Below are 20,244 nucleotides of genomic sequence, written 5' to 3' on the forward strand. Positions count from 1 at the left end.
TCGTCCATCATCAGCCCTGTGGGTCCAGGCGCGCGCGTCCCCTGTACCATTTAATTAATTATTCCATTGAAAGGTTGCTGCACCTGTTCTATTTTCGTTGTACCGTCCATTCCGAGCGCGATCATGCCCCGAGTCAGCAGCCTCTGACCCAAGAATCTTCTCCGCGCTTTAAGAGATTCACTTTCATTCATAAGTCGTACCATAAGCCGAAGGGAATCATCTTCTTCTCATTATGTTTTGGCGGTGATGTCCGCTTTCACGCAAACATCGGATCAGCCGCAGTGCACGCAAGCATATACCCAAGATGTTTGTGTTGGATTCTGGACTGAGATTCGGAGAACGGAAATGACGTTCAATTACTCTTGTAGTCATTAAGCGTGTTGTGTGTCTGTATGCGAACGCGTTCGTTCGTTCTGGCAAAAATTATAATTTATGGCAGTTCTAAATTTGTCGCACATGTTTCATCTGTGTCCCCATACCCGATACCGGGTCGAGAAGACTCGCCGAGTTCGTCGGTTCGCTTGCTAGACAATTTGGAATCTCTACAATTAGCTCCGAGATTGCCGCGTCGTCTGAGTGCATATTTTCCACATACTTGGTCGCGTCGGTGGATTTGATGGGTTGCGTATTGATCAGTCTATCCGGAAGTGCACCAGAACATTTCGGCGGAAGTTGAGTAACTATGATTAAATCAGAAGAATAACAACCGGTGCCGCTGTAGTAGTGGCAGAATTGAGGAAGCCATGCAGAAACGTACATTTTGCAATGTAAATAAATGAATATATAACAGTCCTTTTTAGCAGCGATTCTTTCTTCTTTTCGTTTCGGAGCAAGCCACTTGATTGGACGAAATAGAGGCAATAAAACTGAATTATGTATAAACATTCCATCTGTCAATCGGCGCACGTTTCCTGTCTGTTTGCGATTGCCGGAGATGTGTGACGCTTTTTTTGCTCTCCTTTCTTTTCTCGCAAACTATCGGAAGAAGAATGAAACGCGCCATGGCGACCCGTTTTCCATATGTTCCCTCTCGCTGGCGCGACTCACCTCGGAAAAGTCTGTTCTTGGCCGAGCGATTTACAGCTCGAGTTGGGCGCATGTGAGTTGGTAAAATTGTGATGCTGCGCGTACCGTTTCCTTGGTCCGGGACGCAACCCGCAGATCAATTAACCTAAATTAACTGCGCTGTCTTAATAAACAACCAATCAATTTCAAGCATAAGCAGGCGCTGTCTATCGGTTCTGTGTTTGCAGTCGAACAGTGTGCGACGTCAAGCAGAGGCGGTCCAAGGATGGTGGTCGTTTGCCAATTTGCTATGCCGGGAGACTGGTTCTACTTGCTGAGCACGGTGCAGAACTTTTGCGAGTATATCGGAATCAGTCCGGAAAGAGGCGTCCGCTGTGTATTTCCAAGAAATGGGAGAGGAAATATTCGAGCACAGGAGGAAACGGTTAATTTTAGATGCTAGTAAATTGTTGCTAAGATGCAGTCTGTTTCACTTTTTCCTGGTAAAATATGATTCGAATACACGAATTGGATATAGCTCACTCTCAGAATGACTCAGTTTTTGTGCCGCCGACAATTGTTGTGCCTCACACTGTACAACAATCATCGCTGCAGCTCATCGCCATCTGTTTACCTTCTACGACAAATCATATCGTACTCGCAAACATATCGTGCGTCAATTGAATGTCCTTGTATTCTCAACAACTCATCTATAAGTGACACCATTTCGGTACGATCTGTCGTAAAAATAGGCTATTCAATTCGTGACGTGCATTCGGGATTGTGGGGACTTTTGTAATCCAGGAATGGGGAGCTTGTGTGGGGCCCTATTTGGGCAGACATACACTAGCGATATGATTGATGTACTGCCGAGAAGGTGTACTTCGCGTCGGGAAGCACAATAGCCCGGCCCAACGTACGCGGCTGGAAACGGTTCTCACACCTGCGTATGCACCGGCATTCCGGAGCGAAAAGGGTCTAATCGTGGCTTGCATTAATGAGATGACGTTGTTATCTCCGGCCACCATGACACAAATAGCAGAGCTTTGCCGTTTTAGGTTGGAACGGTGTCTGGCAGTGCCAAAGATTCCGTCTTCCGATTGGCACCTTAATGCCCACATTCTCGGCAAGATCGAGTGATTACGTTTATTGAATATACTGCTTTCTTCGGACACCATGTGATGGAGAGTTGAGAGAGAAGGTGGATTAAGAAATAATTAAAATTTGGCACGTGTTTGTTTAAAAATTGGCACATGTTTGGTTGACAGCAAATTGGTATCGTCTGTTTAAATTGTGTCTGTGGGAAGCCAGAATCGGTGATTACATTTTGCATTATTGAACACTGTTCACTTCCCGTTTGGTGGTCACCGGAGCAACGATGTTGCCGGCGAGCGTCGAGCGGGAATAGATTGTCTTAATTAAGATAGGTTAAGGAGGAGTAATGGAGTTATTTTTTTTCCACAAGGGCCCTTCTCAGGGCTAGAGACGAATGAACTGCAAAAGTTTCAAGTCTCTATAAACCATACAAAGAAGGAAGGAGCCCTGTTGCTCTAGGAACGAGAAATAACAAATCTCTGAATTTTTCAGACGGGTATTCTAGAATGGTACGATTATAAATTTTCTGTAAGTGGTTACAATCAATTCTAACCAAGTATTAATAAAAATTTAATTTCTTTGCTCACATTTAGTGGTTAATCGTAAGTTTTACCAGGTATGAATTATTTTTTCTATAATAGATTGGATATTTCTTTTTATATTAATTTCTTCAATAACTTTCACTGTTTTTTTTTTATCGAATTTCAATAATTAATTTGTATCAATTCAGGTTCGCATACTGACGCTCAGAACAATGTGGATTCAAATTAAATTCTTGCAATTGATGATAATTCAATAAAATATCAAGTCATCGAATAATTCATTATTTCGTATCTGATTTAACAATTCGATAAGTCTTGTCTGCAATTCTAATGCTCGCAAATCATACTTATAGAATTCAAAATTAAAGTAATTTTCACTCCTGTTCTCTCAATTGCAGTTTCTAGAGTAATCTAGAAATGGTCTCTTCCTATGGGTTGACATTTCTAACGTAAGAACGAATGAACTTCAAACATTAGACAATCTGTGTTTTCTGTGTTATATAATATAATCTACACCCGGAATATAGACTTTCAACTTCCTAATGTCCTCGATCTTCTTTATGTTGATCGGAACTTTTCCATCTGGTTATGCAGGACTGGCAGGGAGACTCAATTGACCTGGTTTCGATTTCAGAAGTCAAAAAGTACTGCTGTTGGCGTCACGTACATGATTTTTTTTCCATCGCCATGTTCTTGAAGTCGTTCAAGTGAGAAGAATGTTTGAACTGCGAAAACTTGAAGTGGAATTTTTAACCATTGGGGTTTTCCGGACACTACTTTCCAACAAAATAGTTGTTTTCTCGCGTAGTTTCTCGTAGTTTTCTCGACGTGGAGTAGTGGGGTACTTTTACAGGAAACGACGAAATGCGTTGTCTAACAAGGTTAATTACAGTTCACAGGCTGGGGGCTTCCGGGAGATGATTTGTCTCTCAAGTAATGTCGGAACATTTTACCCATAGGTATTTCCTCTGAATGGTTTACCTAATCCATCCAAGATATTTCTCCGATGACGTTTAATATCGATTAAGTTACTGTCCTGTTCGCTTGTATTTTTAACCAACCAATCCGCGCAGATGCAATTCGCCCCTACTTTCACAGCTGGAACATCCTTTCCCTTCTTATTTTTGTATACCGTTCCATTGACTCTTGCCCTCTTTATGACTTCCGCTTTCTATTCTGCTGTCCGCCGAACACCACGCTTACATTTCGTGGTCATGTCCGGGTCCCAATCCGTATCAGAAGACATTCCGATTAAATTGAGTAAGGTCTCGGTGACACTGATTGCAGCTTCTGTGGCTGCAGGAAACGCATATAATCGTGAGAAGTAATCAATCACATAGAATTGTATTGGTGTGGTTACATTGCTTGCCCCTTGCTTCGTTCGAATTCGCCAGTCTTCCATCGAACGAAATTGTTTGTTTCTCTTCGTCAATTATCGTACAATCAAATTTTCGTGCGTACTCCGATCCAGTGACACCTCGGCCTAACGCATGCTTTTTACCTGAGAGAGAGAAGCCAGTTGAATGACATTGAATGACATATAGATTGTTTTCTTCTTATTCTTTTTACACTTTTTCATCAAGAAAATTCAAATCGAACAATTTCAATCAAGAAAGTTCTTGTTATTCATTTTTGGGCATAGTGTTCAAACTTGTCGTGAATCTATGTTTGTGAGTACTTTTGAACGTTTTCATCCCCGATTAAATTTCGGACGTAGAACTACGTCTAACAGGAATATATATGGGAATTAAAATGAAAATCTGAACAATGATCATGTATGAAATAATGAAAGATGTACTGGGTCAGCCTACCTCATAACTTTCAGCAGCATCGACCACTGCAAACAAAATTTCGATAAAATAGATAAAATATTATTTCGATGCATTCTAAAGCGAAATTCGAAATAATAAGCAAATTGATTTTCATGATTTGTTTGCCGGTGGAGATCTGGTGTGGATTTAGGGTGTTTTGGGCTCATACGTAACTTTTTGCGATCGTTCATTTAATTTTCACGAATTCGTTCATTATTTTCGAATTAAAAGGCAAGCTGGACGCGAAGAAGACATTTGTTAGCGGCGCTGTTGAAAAAAAGCGTGAAAATTCGTTAGACTGCTTTTCCTATCATTACGTTGCCAAAACATAATCGGTCCATGAAGTTTTGCTGTAATCACACTAAAAAACTAATTGAACATTTAATAAGTTCAGTGTTTCAGGATCGCTCTAGACCAGGGCTTCTCAAACTGTTTTGGGCAGTAGACCCATTTTCCAGAATGAAGTGATACCATAAACCCCTATAATCAAATTTCTTTGAAAATCTAATTTTTTCTTATTCATACATAATATTTACCAATCTGAAAACTATGCGGTTGATGGAAATGAGAAAACTCTCATTAAAATTGAACAAAATAAATGGATACATGAACTCCAGTAATTATCAAGTGTAATCAAGAATTTTTAATACAAATTACTCACAAATACTAAAGTAAGTAATTAATTTTTGTAACTAACTTTAAAATCGCAAAGTAAAGATAAAAATATGTTCCCGAAAGACGCATTCAAAAACTATGAGTGGGTTAAACCTAAAATACAATCGCAAGGTTGACGTAGGATAACTGTTGTCTTAGTAGTCATTTGAGTGTATTGATTAAATAATTCATTAAACCAGTGATTGAATGAAACAATTCCTAACAAATCCCAATTTAGGTCAATTCATGCATTGTGATAGATTACTTTCTCCGTTGCAAATCGTATGACATGATACCTTGTTCATTTCATTCATTTTTCGTGGACTTCCAAAACATGTGAACGCCAGAATGGGTAAACGATCAATGTATTTTACATTTCCCTCTGAATTTATTGCATTTCCCAAGTGTACGTACTTCACGAACCGCAAATTTGCTTGATAGATTAAGCTGCAGGCACTCATTTTTAAATTTGACATGTAAGTTGAGTGCATGTTGTTCAATCGAAATTATCGACGTTATTGCAGCAAATTGTTATCAACATTTTGCCATACGGTATACGTAGAAGTTCAGTGAGCTGAAGACATCAGAGGATATCTTCGAATAACCGAGCCAAAGCATTGTGTTCATACCGATTTTGAAATCTGCACATATTCTCGAGAGTAAAGATGGATGCGTGTACAAAAGTACCCGCATCTTGCATCTATTTCGCAATGCCGATTTCCCCTGGCTCATTGGTTTTGAAATCTGTGTTGAGGAAACTGATCCCGATCTTCAGAAATGTATGCGAATACAAAAATACCCGCACCTTACATCAAATTATTGTAGTGAATGAACCTGGTGACTTTCTACCAATCTATCTAAATCCAGTTTAATATTGGTGAGTTGAATCATTAAATCTCCGCGTTCGAACGGTTTTTTCGTTCATCTTTAATATATTAATCATACCCTAACAACAGAGCTACATTGACAGGTAATGCAGACTCGCCCAACTGGAGAGGAGATCTGTTTGTCTGTAATAACACTTCGTCATTTCGTCTCTGAACGATGTCATTGCTCAAAGTCATTTTTAGTAGAAAGTACCAAATATTTTGTGTTTTTTTTACTACGCAGTTTTGTAAGTGTAAGTACTAGTTGTTTCAGGTATGTTCACGAGTCTACTCATTGATAAACTTGCATATAGTCACTATTGTATAGAAAATTTGCATTAGACATCAATCAGCGTAAAACCCGAAACCATAATTTTCGGTGACAAGTCGCAAAATTAGAAATTTCGAGTTATTGATTGAATTAGGTTAAGCATGTTGTAAGGTACATACCACATTCATCAGATCTAAAAATCAAGCGTACAGCACTTATTTCGAATGATCAATAAAAATTCTTTATATCACCTAGCTTCAAGCTTCTCGAAATCATGGAAATGTCACTTGGACCGGTCTGACTTAACACCGATCAAGTATTCTGAAGTAATAGAAAAAATGCTACGCGTAACTAAATATCTCTTAAATTATTCATTTCATTTTAGTTCACATTATTCAGCTGTGTGATCACGTTATAATTTCTTGAATTAAATTAGTCGATGAGTTGTTTGGACTTGAATTTGATCATGACTTCATTCGTTTTACTAAAATATTAGTCATTATTATAACAAGTTCCTTCGCGTAATACAACTTATACAGTATCATGAAAGTTTCGAATAAGAACAAGTGTTAATTAATAGGGGTCGATTTTTAGACCTCGTCTACCTCCAAAATCAATTTTCGTTTGTGTCGACCCCTTGGAAACCGAAATCGAAAATTATTGCTGCAACCTCAGTGAATCAATTTTTGCCATGTGGACGATGATTGGATACTCTTTGAAATAATGTAAATATGCAACGTATATGGAATACATAAAATAAGTGATAATCTCCTAATTAAAAGAGTCAACATTGATTTCTCCTAGGTGCTTTTTAAGGAAAGTGTTTCTGTGTCCGATGGAAATGATAACATGTTAATTAAAAAGGAAGCAGTACTAACTGTGTCTGCCTTTTCAATATACAGTGATTACGATTCGGATGAAGATGAGAATTATCCTACCATCTCGACGTCTTTGCCGTTATATTCTTGCCCTTCGCTGGTGGACCATTCATATGCAAAATTTAAATTTGACATGTAGGTCGATAATCAAGACAGTAGTATCACTGAGGGACCAATTGAATTGACCGATAGTGAAGGTGAACCAATCAGTCTCGTCCATAAAATTAAAAGAGTCAAGAGTCTTTCTTCCCTTTTCCAATAGACAAAATATCTGTCGCTTCCGGCGTTGCGCTCACTCTGCCCTTCCTCACAACATCCACTTCCCGTTTGAGAAATCGTTGAGTGAACATCGTTCGTGCGAGTGTCGAGCGGGAATGAATTGTCTTTCTCAAGATTAATTGTACCCTTGATAAGTTTTCGAAAGATGTAATCTTACGTTTATCGCCTTTGATAAAGAAATTACAAAATCAATGTGTTTGATCGCTGTATTTGATAAGTTCTTTCGCTTCAAAGCAATTTGGAGTTCTGTAGCAAGTTTGATATTTTTTGCAGCGGTTACTGTTTTCTTCACCCTGGTAGCAGCGGCAGGTTAATTGCCAGCAGCGATGAAATTTTGCGGATTTATCTCGTCGGATATCTTCTTTGCCCTGCCATTATTCCCGGAAACGGTGGCCTTTTTCGATGCTGGCATTTTCTTGGACGCCTCCTTAGCAGTACCTTTTTTCTCTCGGGTGGACTCCTTTATGGCTTTAGGGGAAGCTTGAACGAACACGCCGCACCAGTGCCCTTCGTTTGCACAAACAGGCTCTTGCTCGTGTCACTCTTCATCAGCGATTTCTTGATTGATGAACGAAGACTCGACTCTGTACAATTATAACTGAGTGGATTTCCGATCTGGCACCTGCTTATATACAGATTTTTGTGATTTCAATAGCTTGCTTTCAAAGCAATTTTTGAGTTATTGAAACAAGTTTTTGGATCAATAAGTAACAAACATATAACATGTACACATTTTATCTTTCGAATGAAGCGGTTATCATACCATTTCTTTCAACCGGCAAAGAGGTATTAATGCTCAAAATCTTGTTTCTCCAATGTAACGCGCTCGATCTCGAAACTTTGAACTCACCCCAGTATAGAACTGAAAGACGTAGTCCGACGTAGTTTTATTTTTACATAAAAAGTGATGAAAAAACATGTCATGTTAAAATTTTCTACAGATTTCAATACTTCCCCTTGGTTCACCGGGACTGGCCAATAGCAATACATAGAATGCACATTGTACGCACCTACACATCGAAGAAAAGTTGTATTCGAACTGTTTGAATACCCTGTATTTCCAAACCGATTTTCCCAGGCTCCTTGGTTTTGGAAGTCTGTGTTGGGGAAACCTTGTTGCCACCAACACAATCGATTTCGATTTTTTTTGTTGCCGTTCTACGAAAGATGCTGAATAATATAATCTGTGAATTATTTGTTTGGGAATGATGTTTTTGGGAGCGTTGTAGATGTTATTTAGCTAATAGTTATAGAAAAAATACTCGGATAATCGATAAATTATTTAAATTGTAGTCCTACGTCTCGTCGGTTATGTTCCTGACATCATCCACCTGTCTTATTTTTTAAAGAACATGAACAAAATGAAAAGCTTAGTAATATATTGTTAAATCATACGCTGATTATTCTTGAATGTAATGGAGCTAATTGTATTCGGAATCAAACACGGCCTCCCAACGCATGTCCATTTCAGGCTTGTCCGCAATTGGTAGTGTAATGTATTGATTTCCGAGCTATGGGATCCCGCTTACATCCGAAAAGGTGAACAATAAGGGGTGCGATTCGAACAATGCATATTTCCTGTTGTCAGCTTGAACATAACGTCTATTTTATGGATTTGGCTGGACAGGTGGAGAACAAGTTTTGACTGTTTATGGGGCTTGGGACAGTTATGAATTTTCCTCTTTAAACAGTGAAGCATCAATTCGGCATTTATTAACATTCGATCGAAATTTGAAAGGAAACAGTCGTTCATTCCTTAGATCAGATGTTTCCTTCCAAAGAATTTACATCTTACCTGAACAGTGTTTAGGGCACTGTTTCGCAGAAAACTAAAATTAGACCACTTGAAATTTAACAGAACCCACGATTGGAAAGCCGCAAACAATAAAGTAAATTCACTCCGCCACGAGACTGCCCTGGATGCACTTCAAAGGCGCATGAGAGTTTTCATCGCGATGTAGTCGATTCGTGCTTCTAGAGAGAGAGAGGGCTATTGCAATATAAGTAGTAATACTATAAACATGTTGGCACAGATAATCGACATTCCACTCACGGAGTGAAAAAAGTATGCACGTGAAGGAGATAATAATTCCGCTGGTTCGAAATACCATCGACACGTAATAAAATTAAAGTGTCGGTACAGCAGCAAGTAATCGTTATATTTGGTGCAAACGTCAGAGAAGACACAAAGCACTGTAGCGATGCCACTTTGACGGGAATGTCAAGATGACCGGCCATGTTTTTTGTTATTTGTTTCGTTCTGGCCCAAAGCGCTGCCGGAGGACACAGGTCTTTTTGTCTGTGACATGGGAAAGTATTTCATTGCAAATTTCAAATGCAACTTGCACTTTCTCTCGAGTCTCGTATTCTACAAATAAACAGCTGATACTAGATGGCATGTGAGAAGATGACAGAATAGTACCTTTTTGTATGTATTAAATAAATTATTGAAGATTATTGAAGAAGCATGTAAACTGCTATTCAGCAGATCATTTCCGCTCACTTATCTTCACTTAGTTTGCTCGTTCGACTGTCTGGCATTATTTCCCTCTGTTCTTGTTCCACAATTGTTTCGGTTGATTCACGCGGTTTCTCAGCAGTGTGTCGTATCTTTCACGAGTTTGGAGTATATGACAGGCCAGATGGAAAACATGTGTGCGCGCTCGTTTCGACCATTGCTCGTTATTTCCGAGGGCGATCGATTCCAGTAATCGGCCATAAAAAGGATGGTTTTTGCATACCTTTTTGGAGGACTCGTTTTTCACAAGAAGGTTCATCCATAAGTGCATTCTTGCTTGTATGTTATCGTTTTCAAAATATGGTAGTATGTTAGGTATTAGGAGTTGAATGATAATTGAAACAGTAGCAGTTTGTTTTGCTTGCTCCAATTCGGAAGTAATCAATTCAATTCTTAACTATCAATAATATTCGATATGAACGATCCTGCCTGCCATTCAAGATGATTCCCGCCTTTTTCTATTTTAACGTAAAGTATGTTTAGATGCAGTCCGGCGATTGTAAATTAAACAATACACATTCTATAGAAGTAAAGGAGGATGATGTACAAGAAATTCATTGGCTTCCCAACAACTTTGTAGAACATATTCTAACGTAATCTACACAGACTGAAAACTGGTCAATGATATTGATATCGCCATTTAAAAAAATAAGCTGCAATTTAAATTGGTATTCTGATAAAAAAATGGAATACTGGTTAGTTTCCATCTTACTTGTACATTTAAAAAATCAGAGACAGCCGTAGTTGATTTCACGTTGAATTTTTCTATCAAATCTTTCACCAAGTTAGTACAATGCACTGAACCGTCACGGTTTATTAAAAAAAAACTTATGCCAGAAAGCTGCTTTGCATTCGAATGTCCATGCTTTTTTTTTACACAGGCAGAAAGATGAACAATAGAGCAGTTATACATCATAAATATACCGTCAAAATGGACCAACATTTTATTTCACGATAATCCAGCTCCAAGTCGAGCGGTGTACAAGCATTTAAAAATAACCCTGTGTGTAATACAGCAACACCACATTAATTGTTGTTCTTTGAATTTCAGCAGTACGAGCTCGGATCATAAAGCTAATGTGTGTATACACTACGACTTGAGAGGGTAAACAATTCGCAGAAGCGCAGACGCTTAGAAAATATGCTGGCAACAGACAATTGACGTTTCACGTCAGTTTTTCTGTCACTGATCAACAGTGTCACCCAACTTAACAGCTCTGGGTTGATATAATACCATTTTGAATAAAAGAACCTTGATATTTTGATTTGATGTATACCACGCAAATCAAATTGTGAACAAATGATACCCATTTTGGAAATTATATCAGAAGATGCTGATATAAGAAAATCACCGAATCAGTGAACGAGAGAAAGTGTGCTCAGCCTTCCACCGGCAAAGGAATGTCAGATGCGGTAACATGTGTACCGCGACCAGAGACGAGGGACCAGATAAATTGTGGAAACTTTTTTGTGACGAAGTGCTGATTCAGCGAAACGAATGAGCGATGAATGCGATGAACATCTGCGAGATCTAAGTGCGATCATTTTACGTCGAGCGAGAGAGCGCCGATTCGCAGAACAGATTGAAGGATATTCAATTTGCGCAACCGGTTTACGTACGTTTTGGACATCGGTGGTGTTGGAAAATCGAAATTTAACAACAGTTTCTTCTGTGTGTTAAGTTTTTTTTCCAAGTGGCACATTCTAATACAGGGCTGCAAGATTTTCGTGCACTGAATACATTGCTATAAGATTTTTCCAACAAAACGCCTTGAATTTCCGTAATACAATATTTGCTCGGTAATGTGATATTCTCATACGCGGAATTTTTCAAATAACTCATCAGTAGAAAGTTCTGGAGGCACTGAAAAGAGCCGATGACTTGCGTGATTACGCTGTGTGTGACAACTGCATTAAGAAAGGATGTTGTTGACTGATCGCTGGAAGGAGCGAGACTGTGTAATAGAAATTGAAAGTGCTGTGCTTTCACGCTCTGGCCCGTGTCAATGAATTGCTAGTTAAAGCCCAAATTAAAATATTTTCTCTTTCCACAGTGTCCGTTGACATGTCGCAGTGCTTTTTCTCTGCACAGTACAAAAAATCGCAAAACAAGTGTATGGGGAAATGGGGATGCTTCTATTATTAAGCAATTAGGGAATTAGATGAGAAATTTCAAACTCTTACTGCAAGAAGTAGCCCTATCTCAGAGGTATTGAGCAGTTCAAGTTCACTTGCCAGTTTAGTATACACTGAATTCTTTTTTAATGCGATTGATGCTTGCGCGAAAAAACAAATCGCGTATTTTCGCGCAAATCGCTGATGATTTCTGCTAGTTCCAAGTCAGGATTGATCATAGGGGTGGAATCGAGTCTCTCTCTCTCTCCTCTTTCTGCTAGTATTTTTTGTTTTGTTTATGCTTGCTTAGCTTTGTTTAAAATGTCGTCGAAATAAGGAGCATTTCGCGTGCACGTTGTGCATAATGGCATCAAATGTACTTTCACATGAATAAAGAATTTCACAGGAAGACAGGAACCGAATCTTATAGGAATTATAGGATGGGAATTCGAACTTAATTTTCGTTCTGGTAAGGATTACCAAGATTGTGATTTGAATTTTTCAAAAATATTTTGTTATCGAATATGCGTGCACCCGTGGCCGAGTGGTTAGCGTCTCACATTATCATGCCGGGTGTTCGGGTTCGATTCCCGTTCTGGTCGGGGGATATTTCATCAAAGAAATTTCCTTCGACTTGCACTGTGGTCACGCGTATTCTAGAGCTCGCCCCTCGGAATACATTCAAGGCGTGTTATCTGGCTTAAGAAATCTCAACTAAATATTAATACATGACGCTAATTAATGCATACGTTGAGACGACAAAAGTTCCACGGGGAATGTTAACGCCATTCAAGAAGAAGAAGAAGAAGTTATCGAATATAATTTTTATTCATAGCTAAACGTATCGTTAAATGGTTTCATAATCATTTCATGCAAAAAAAATGCCCAAGAGGTATATTGATTGAAAAATTAAATTTAATAATTTAATAATTGTTGTCCGATTCGAAAGTTGAAATGCCTAAGAGTTATATGCTTAATAGTTGTTAACCCGAAAACTTGTTTCAGTAGCATACAAATTGCTTTCAAAACAGGTTATTGAAATCATAAAAATCTGTATATAAGCTGACGCCCGCTTGGAAATACATTTAATCCATTTAGTTTAGTTGATTGGAATGTGACGGGCGCCTAAACACTATGCTCTTCTCTCCCAATTCCATTTCTTTTCTTCAGCCGGAGCGAACGGAGCCTTTAGCGAAAAACGAAGTGTGGAGAAAATGAAATGTTTGGTATGGTGCAAAGAATAGTACACCATATCAACGAAACCACATGGTTTGATGAAAGCAGGCTTTTTAATATAATTTGTTGACGATTGCTATAATCGATCGACGATTCTAATTGGCGGGGAAGGGGGTATTACTTGTGCTGGGTATTTTCGAAGAGAAATCGATTCCTATTTGAGCGTTAATAATTCTTTTCCAGCTAAATGAAGCGGATTGTAATAATTTTATTCAAAAGATAAAATAAGTAAGAGCTACATGCTTATTAATTATTGGCCAAAAACTTGTTTCAATAGCTCAAAAATTGCTTTGAAACTAATGAAATCATAAATATGTATATTAACTAGTACCCGCTCGGAAATCGATTTCAAGAACGTCGTTTAATGTTTGCTGAAAACGGACACGGTTTGCTTAGGAACTTCGAACGACATTGAAGTGTATTCGTCAAGGCAGGTGGAGGAAAGAAAGAAGTTTGAATTGAGTTGTCCCCAAGGGCCGCAAATCTCAATAATTCTACAAGAAGAAGAAGAGGAAGAAATCCATTTAGTTGTGATTGTGAAGTGTCATGAGAATTGTCTCGCGAACTTGCCAAGCATTGTGCTCTTCTCTCCCAATCCCATTTCTTTTCTGCCGCCGGACTGAACGGTAGAACCCGGACCCATTTCTGGTAGAAGTAGCAGTTTTATTATCGAATGCTCACGAATGCCGCTATTGATCGATAATTTGAATTGTCGGGGGCTGGAGAGATGGTATTATATGCGCTGGTTATTTCCGAGGAGGAAACGATTCCACCTTTAAGTGCATAATTTATTATTCGAAAGATGAAATGTCTAAGAGCTATACGCTTGTTACTTATTGATTGCTAAGCCAACGATAATTCTACGTCCACATTGCGGTTATATCGCATTATATCGCATATTTTTCAAATCAATATGGGTATCAAATGAAAGGGCTTGATTAGTAGAACACAGTTATTTATGAAAAATGTAAATCCAAGATGGCGGTCACTACAAAATGGCTGATCGCATATTTTCTCAGAACTCCATCAATCTTCTTGAATGGCGTTAACGTTCCCTGTGGAACTTTTGCCGTCTCAACGTATGCATTAACTAGCGTCATTTATTAATACTTAGTTGAGATTTCTTAAGCCAAATAACACGCCTTGAATGTATTCCGAGGGGCAAGCTATTGAATACGCGTGACCACAGCGCAAGCCGAAGGAAATTTCTTTGACGAAAAATCCTTCGGCCAGAACGGGAATCGAACCCGAACACCCGGCATGATAATGTGAGTCGCTAACCACTCGGCCACGGGTGCACGTATAACTCCATCAATATGGGTATCAAATAAAAGAGCTTGATACGTAGAACACATTTTGATTAGTAGATCACATTTACTTGATTAGTAGATCACATTTATTTATAAAAAAATGCAAATTCAATATGACTGCCACCACAAAATGGCGCAACATATATATATTTTTTAAAAACTTCAATAAACAATTACTTTTTTAAATGGTTTCATTCAGCTTGACCTGTTTGTATGTATATTTGAATGTCTGTGGGGTAGGTACCATGTATTTTTGCAATCCCCTCAATGTCGGTATTAAATGAAATGATTTGACTAATAGAATAAAGTACATCATAAAAATATTCGAGGAAAATTAGGTAAGAAATAAAAAATAAAAAAAAAAGAATGGTTTTATTATAGAAAAATATGCTAATGATACAAGAATGTACTAAAAACTAGAAAATAAAATAAGTAAAAAAAACTTTCTAAGCTGAACGGATTCTTTGTGATTAAACATAATAATAATACAGATAATGTACTAAAAGCTAGAAAATAATTAGGCAAGCAGCAGTTAGCAGTACCTACTTCCTACATTTATCAAGGACATTGATGAGACTAAAATAAAACCGTGGTGCACGTTAAATTTCCATCATCCGCATTTAATGGTTTCATCATACCATTTAACTTTAAAATTTTGTTTTACTTATTTTATTTTCTAGCAGCACTGAAACAACGAATTTCCAGCCCGATGATGGCTGAGTGTAACCCGTATCCTTTGTGGCGCTAATCACACGCAAATCGCTATAGGGTTTGACCGCCATTACCATAACACAACCGCTAGTTGGTAGAAACGTTTATCCACCGCTCTCAGAATAAACCAGGGAACAAAACAGCGACGTTTATTTCTTTTTGCAACGCCGCCCCGAAAGATCTAGCAGAAGATAATGTAGCCTGAACTGAAGAGATGAGCGTGCAAAATAGTCGACACGAAAAGTAACCGTTTATGGTTTCTTTTTTTGGAACAGAGTGCAGAGATGGCATACCTGTGACCAACGTGTGGTCATTTCAAAATAGGGTTCTGTGAATAAATGTCAACTCTATTGGACACGTTGCGATCGAGGCACAGTCATTCACAGGATTGAATTGAACTCTGATTGAGTGATCTATCATCGTTGCTTATGGGTGTAAACAGTTGCCATTTCTGAGCCTTCCATTGAACTATCCTTCGTACTGATCATGTGAGGCCCAAAGCGCTTATAAATGCTACACGATTTCTTTCCTTGTTTTCCCGCTTTTTCACTGATGGATAATGGCATGGAAACAGACCGATGCATTAAAACACCATCAGCACATAAAATGGATAGATTATAATCGCGATGCACTTTTATTGTTATCTGGTAATGCAGAATAGTTTCTCCGCCAAAGGCACATCCATCTTGAAAGGCGTACAGACATTTCTCATAATAAGCGTGACTGGATCGGTCAGTGAGTGAGAGTACATCAAAGATCGACACCTCGTTCCATGAAGAATACTCTCACTGAAACGTCATCGCAATCGCTGCTTTCCATCTGAAGGAGAAAGAAGGCCAATGACCGCTTGGGTGGTCCTCCAGATTGTCGGCCAGACTAGCCAAGGGAAATGTTTCGCAAAGCGCAGTGTTGCCAAATCTTGATCGCGATGGCGCCTATCAACAAAGCCTGCTGCCAGCTGTCATAAGCGCGGTAAAGTGACATATGAATCAACGCTGAGCAACGCAATTGCTGGTGGCTGGCTGGCTATGCATCCGTCAGCCGTTTGCAGCGCCGCGAGGAGGCAGACGAAAAAGTTTTATTAATAGATGTCTTTATTAAAGGCGAGAGATCGTAAAAAATCCGTCAGGAGCACGACGTCGCTAGACTTGATGCAGGCATAATTTATAGTCTCAATTATGCGAGGATGTCTGCTTGGTTCTTGGGTCTCAGACAAAAACACTTAATGCTTTTTTTTCTCCCGCTTGCATGCGTTCGAAACATAATACGCGAGAGCACATATTTCCGCAAAAGTCAGTGACCAGAAAAAAAGGATCAATGCGAGTATGCGCCCCGCGACACCATATTTCTCCCGAAAAAAAACGCGCAATAGTTTTTACACAGAGGATACTGTTTGGAGGTGATGTTCATTTATCTGAAAATCGTATTGTGAGTCACTGGATTTTTATTTACCGCTATGCGGAAAATTACAACAATTTGCCGACAGGCACCAGCATCCATGTAACATGTCGTAGACGGACGCATTGGCAGCTGGCACTTTAGGTCAGGCAATGTTAATAAATGAAAACTACTGTTTGGTTCCAAAACAAATTTTTGTTTGTCTGTATTTGCTTTGGGGTTATCACAGCTCCAAAACGGACAAATCTGGTATATTTTGATGGGTGGGATTTGTTTTCGTTTGAGATTTCGTCCGTAAGCATAACTTCTTTTCTTTGTTTCCAGATGCTCCGCCTGTTTGAGTTTGTTTTTTTTTCTTTCTGTGTGTAGGCTATGAGGCAAAGATGATTTATTTGATTTGACGGTCTGTTGCATTTGGGATTTGCCTCGCCTAATGACGACGTGTATTATGGTTTAATCGAAATACTTCTAGGAATTTGTTCGCAAAATTTGCTCGACAGCGATAGTCTGAATGAATGCTGTCGGAATATTCTTTTCCTGAGTATGCAAATATTATTCGACAGGTGCTGGTAATGGAACATTATTTGCGTATCACGTTGATAGTTGCTTAAATTGTGTACAACACACAACAAATTACTTCATTCGTTTTCGCTCGATATGTTCAGTGACATGTCCAGTCTAATGGATACAGGAGGAATTCAACTAAATTTTCTTGCTCATTTGCAGTCTCAACCACAGCAGTAGCGACCACACTTCACGAATTTTAAATACCCTGCTGACCTCGAAAAACGTGTATCAAATCCGATTCCACTCTTCGACTAAGTATTTGGCCAACACGGTGTGTGGAAACCGTTCATCGTTTTTCATCACATGCACATACCTACATCCACAAACATACATCGATTTCCTCTGCGTGCGTAAAAGTAAAATAATATTTTAACTTCGATTATTCTTTACGATTTGTTTTCGGTTTGGGAAATGGTTTACTTTTCAAAAGCACGTGTTGTTGCGCGAAAATGCGCTTAGTGGTGGAAAGTTCGAATCGCCGTTGGCCAATCGATAGAAAATTTTCCTTTACAGATATTTACGAGCAGCGTCTGCTTTCCGTTCCGTTTGCGATATCAGATTTCATCGCTAGAATGTGTTTTCTCTAGCTTCTAGTTTTCGCGTTTTGCATATTTCTTTCCGAAGCGACTCTCACATCCCACAGCTGGATGAAATGCAATTATCCTGTGCTTCAGGGGCCTTTAATTGCCCAACAGGATATACGCCAGCGACGGGTCGTAAAACGACAGTGGAAATGTTATTACAAAGTTTATGTTTTTTCGGCTTTGGGTAAATTAAAAATGAATCTCTAATGAGATACACAGAGAAAATATCCCTCTCTCATGTGTGGGACAGATAAGTTCCAATTGTGAAAACAGTGATCGTGTTGCTGAAAGCGACACTCAAAAACATTTGGTATCGTTTCAGTGCCCGTTAATCACCGCTTACGGGTGTGTTATGCCGAGGAAGTGAATTGTGTGGGCGTTACCTACCTAGGTTTATTCGAATCACATCCGGATCTGCCGTTGAGATTTTGTACGTTGCAGCTTGTTCTATCCGTCCGATCAGCAGCACTATCGCCAGCGCGACGAACGCCGCTAACGGTTGCACTTGAGCTGACATTTTTTAGCCTCTTAGTCCGTGTGTTTGTGAAACTATGCTTGTAACAAAAATGATTGGAAATCTATGCGACTTGCTCAATTACACTTATCCATTTGTATGAGATGGGAGCGCTATGTTACACTACTTTTCGTTTCGTAAATCTGAAGCTTGTTGGAGGCATCATACGATATTGCTCGTTATGTTGTTGCTCGTTAGAAACTTCGTATCGTTCATCCTGGCTGTTGAGATTAGACACTGTAAGTTGAAAAGGCAAAAAATGAGCTATTAGTTTTTATTCTTCGTATTCATATATTGTAGAAGTTTGAATGTGAATCCTAAATTCTGAACGATTTTCTTGAAAAACAAATTTAGGAAGTTGTGTCCAAGACACGACCACAATGTTGACGTAAAACTACGCTGTCATTTCGTTCAAGTCGCTTGTTAATAACTTCGGATATTATTTTAGAATGCTGGGAAATTTTAGAAATAACTGTTTAGTAGAATGGTTAGGTCGCCCTGAAATGATGTTTTATTATAGAATCAGTTGACGAATATCATGCTACATGTAATTTAGTATTGCCTCAGTGGAATCGCATCTCTAGAAACCGTTCGTACAGTGAAAACCAATCAGCACCAATGCACCCATGCATACGAGAGCAAATACAAATGGGCTTTCAGCGTAGTGAAGATGCACTATTTTAACGTATGGGTTATGAAGCACGCACCTACGCACACAAATATACATATATCGATGGCTTGAAGCAACTAAATATATACATACTTATCTCCGTTTTGCGCTCTTCTCAACAGAAGCGATTTCGATTAATAATGTCAGTCTAGATTAGCATAACTGTCACCAAAGGAGAGAGTTTTGTTACCGTCATGCGAAACCAAATCACAAGCAAAAGTCCAGAACATTGATTTTGGTGAGCCGACGATAGCCTAGCTTGATGATTCCCCACACAATTGCAGCTCAAAACATTAATGCAATGGCGTCATTGCAATGATTGCAATGCCAGAGACATCAGCGAGTGAGTAGAGGAGGCGATCTGGCGTAGCGGTAGCATCCATACCTCTCACGCTAAGGGTCACGAGTTCAATTCTCATTCCCGACATTATTCCGAAATGGAAGGTAAAAGTGACGAACCAGCCAAATGTGTTGAAAGTCACTATAATACAGAAATAAAAAAAAAGGCGAGTGAGTAATTTGGTCGCGTTCACAGCTCAATCCAAAACGAACACATGTGATGGCGCAGTACAAGGAAGAACAAGCATTGTTCATTACTTTGTATGTAGATCAATACTGAAAGTTTGCCTCAGCGAGATCCACTGTTTATACTTTACGCAAATTATAATATTATAATATTACGCATTTACGATGTTGAATCTTACGATTTCCCCTTCGTTGCTTGTCGATAAGTGGCTCGTTATTGATGGCATGGGTAGAAAAGCTCACAAATCGGCAGAACAAATGTATGGGAAAATGGAAACGCTTATAGTTTTCATGAATATTAACCATATAAGCACCAGGGGATTGTAATGTATAGCATATCAAATAAATCTTAGGGAATTTTCGATTCGTTTGCGGAACTATACACCGAAAATATGTCAAAAAGTTGAAGTGTAAACAACATAGTTTTTTGCCACTTCGAATATGTCGAATTTCGTACCAACGAGAGTGTTTTTGCGGGGAGTGTTACTTCATTACCTCATTATGAAGGAAAAAGCTGCGGATAGTCATCGCATTCTGGTGGAAGTTTATGGTGACCATGCTCCAACTGAGCGAACGTGTCAGACGTGGTTTGCACGGTTTAAAAGTGGTAATTTTGACTTGGAAGACGAAGAGCGTTCAAGCCGCCATAAAAGTTTGAAAATGAAGAATCAAGATCCGTTACAGACGCAACAAGT

General features: G+C 39.0%; 2 protein-coding genes across 5 annotated transcripts in view; one reads left to right on the forward strand and one right to left on the reverse strand.

Annotated features, from left to right (window-relative positions):
- The window catches only part of LOC129762780 (L-dopachrome tautomerase yellow-f), a 403,523-nt gene that overhangs the window by 69,999 nt on the left and 313,280 nt on the right, over window positions 1–20,244 (forward strand). The window contains exon 1 of one of the 2 annotated variants that reach the window (XM_055761317.1): window positions 19,097–19,100. The exons of the other annotated variant lie outside the window; for it this stretch is intronic. The gene's annotated coding sequence lies outside the window, so the exon portion shown is untranslated. Of the gene's footprint in view, window positions 1–19,096; window positions 19,101–20,244 lie in introns of those variants that run through there. 2 annotated transcript variants of the gene reach the window in all.
- Window positions 1–20,244, reverse strand: part of LOC129762773 (fibroblast growth factor receptor homolog 1-like) — a 74,856-nt gene that overhangs the window by 37,736 nt on the left and 16,876 nt on the right. For all 3 annotated transcript variants that reach the window (XM_055761303.1, XM_055761302.1, XM_055761304.1), the window contains exon 2: window positions 18,228–18,591. In XM_055761303.1, the coding sequence (XP_055617278.1) occupies window positions 18,228–18,357 (130 nt within the window). In that variant the 5' untranslated portion in view covers window positions 18,358–18,591. The remainder of the gene's footprint in view (window positions 1–18,227; window positions 18,592–20,244) is intronic.

This window comes from Toxorhynchites rutilus, chromosome 1 (genome assembly GCF_029784135.1).
Source record: "Toxorhynchites rutilus septentrionalis strain SRP chromosome 1, ASM2978413v1, whole genome shotgun sequence".
NCBI classification, from domain to species: domain Eukaryota; kingdom Metazoa; phylum Arthropoda; class Insecta; order Diptera; family Culicidae; genus Toxorhynchites; species Toxorhynchites rutilus.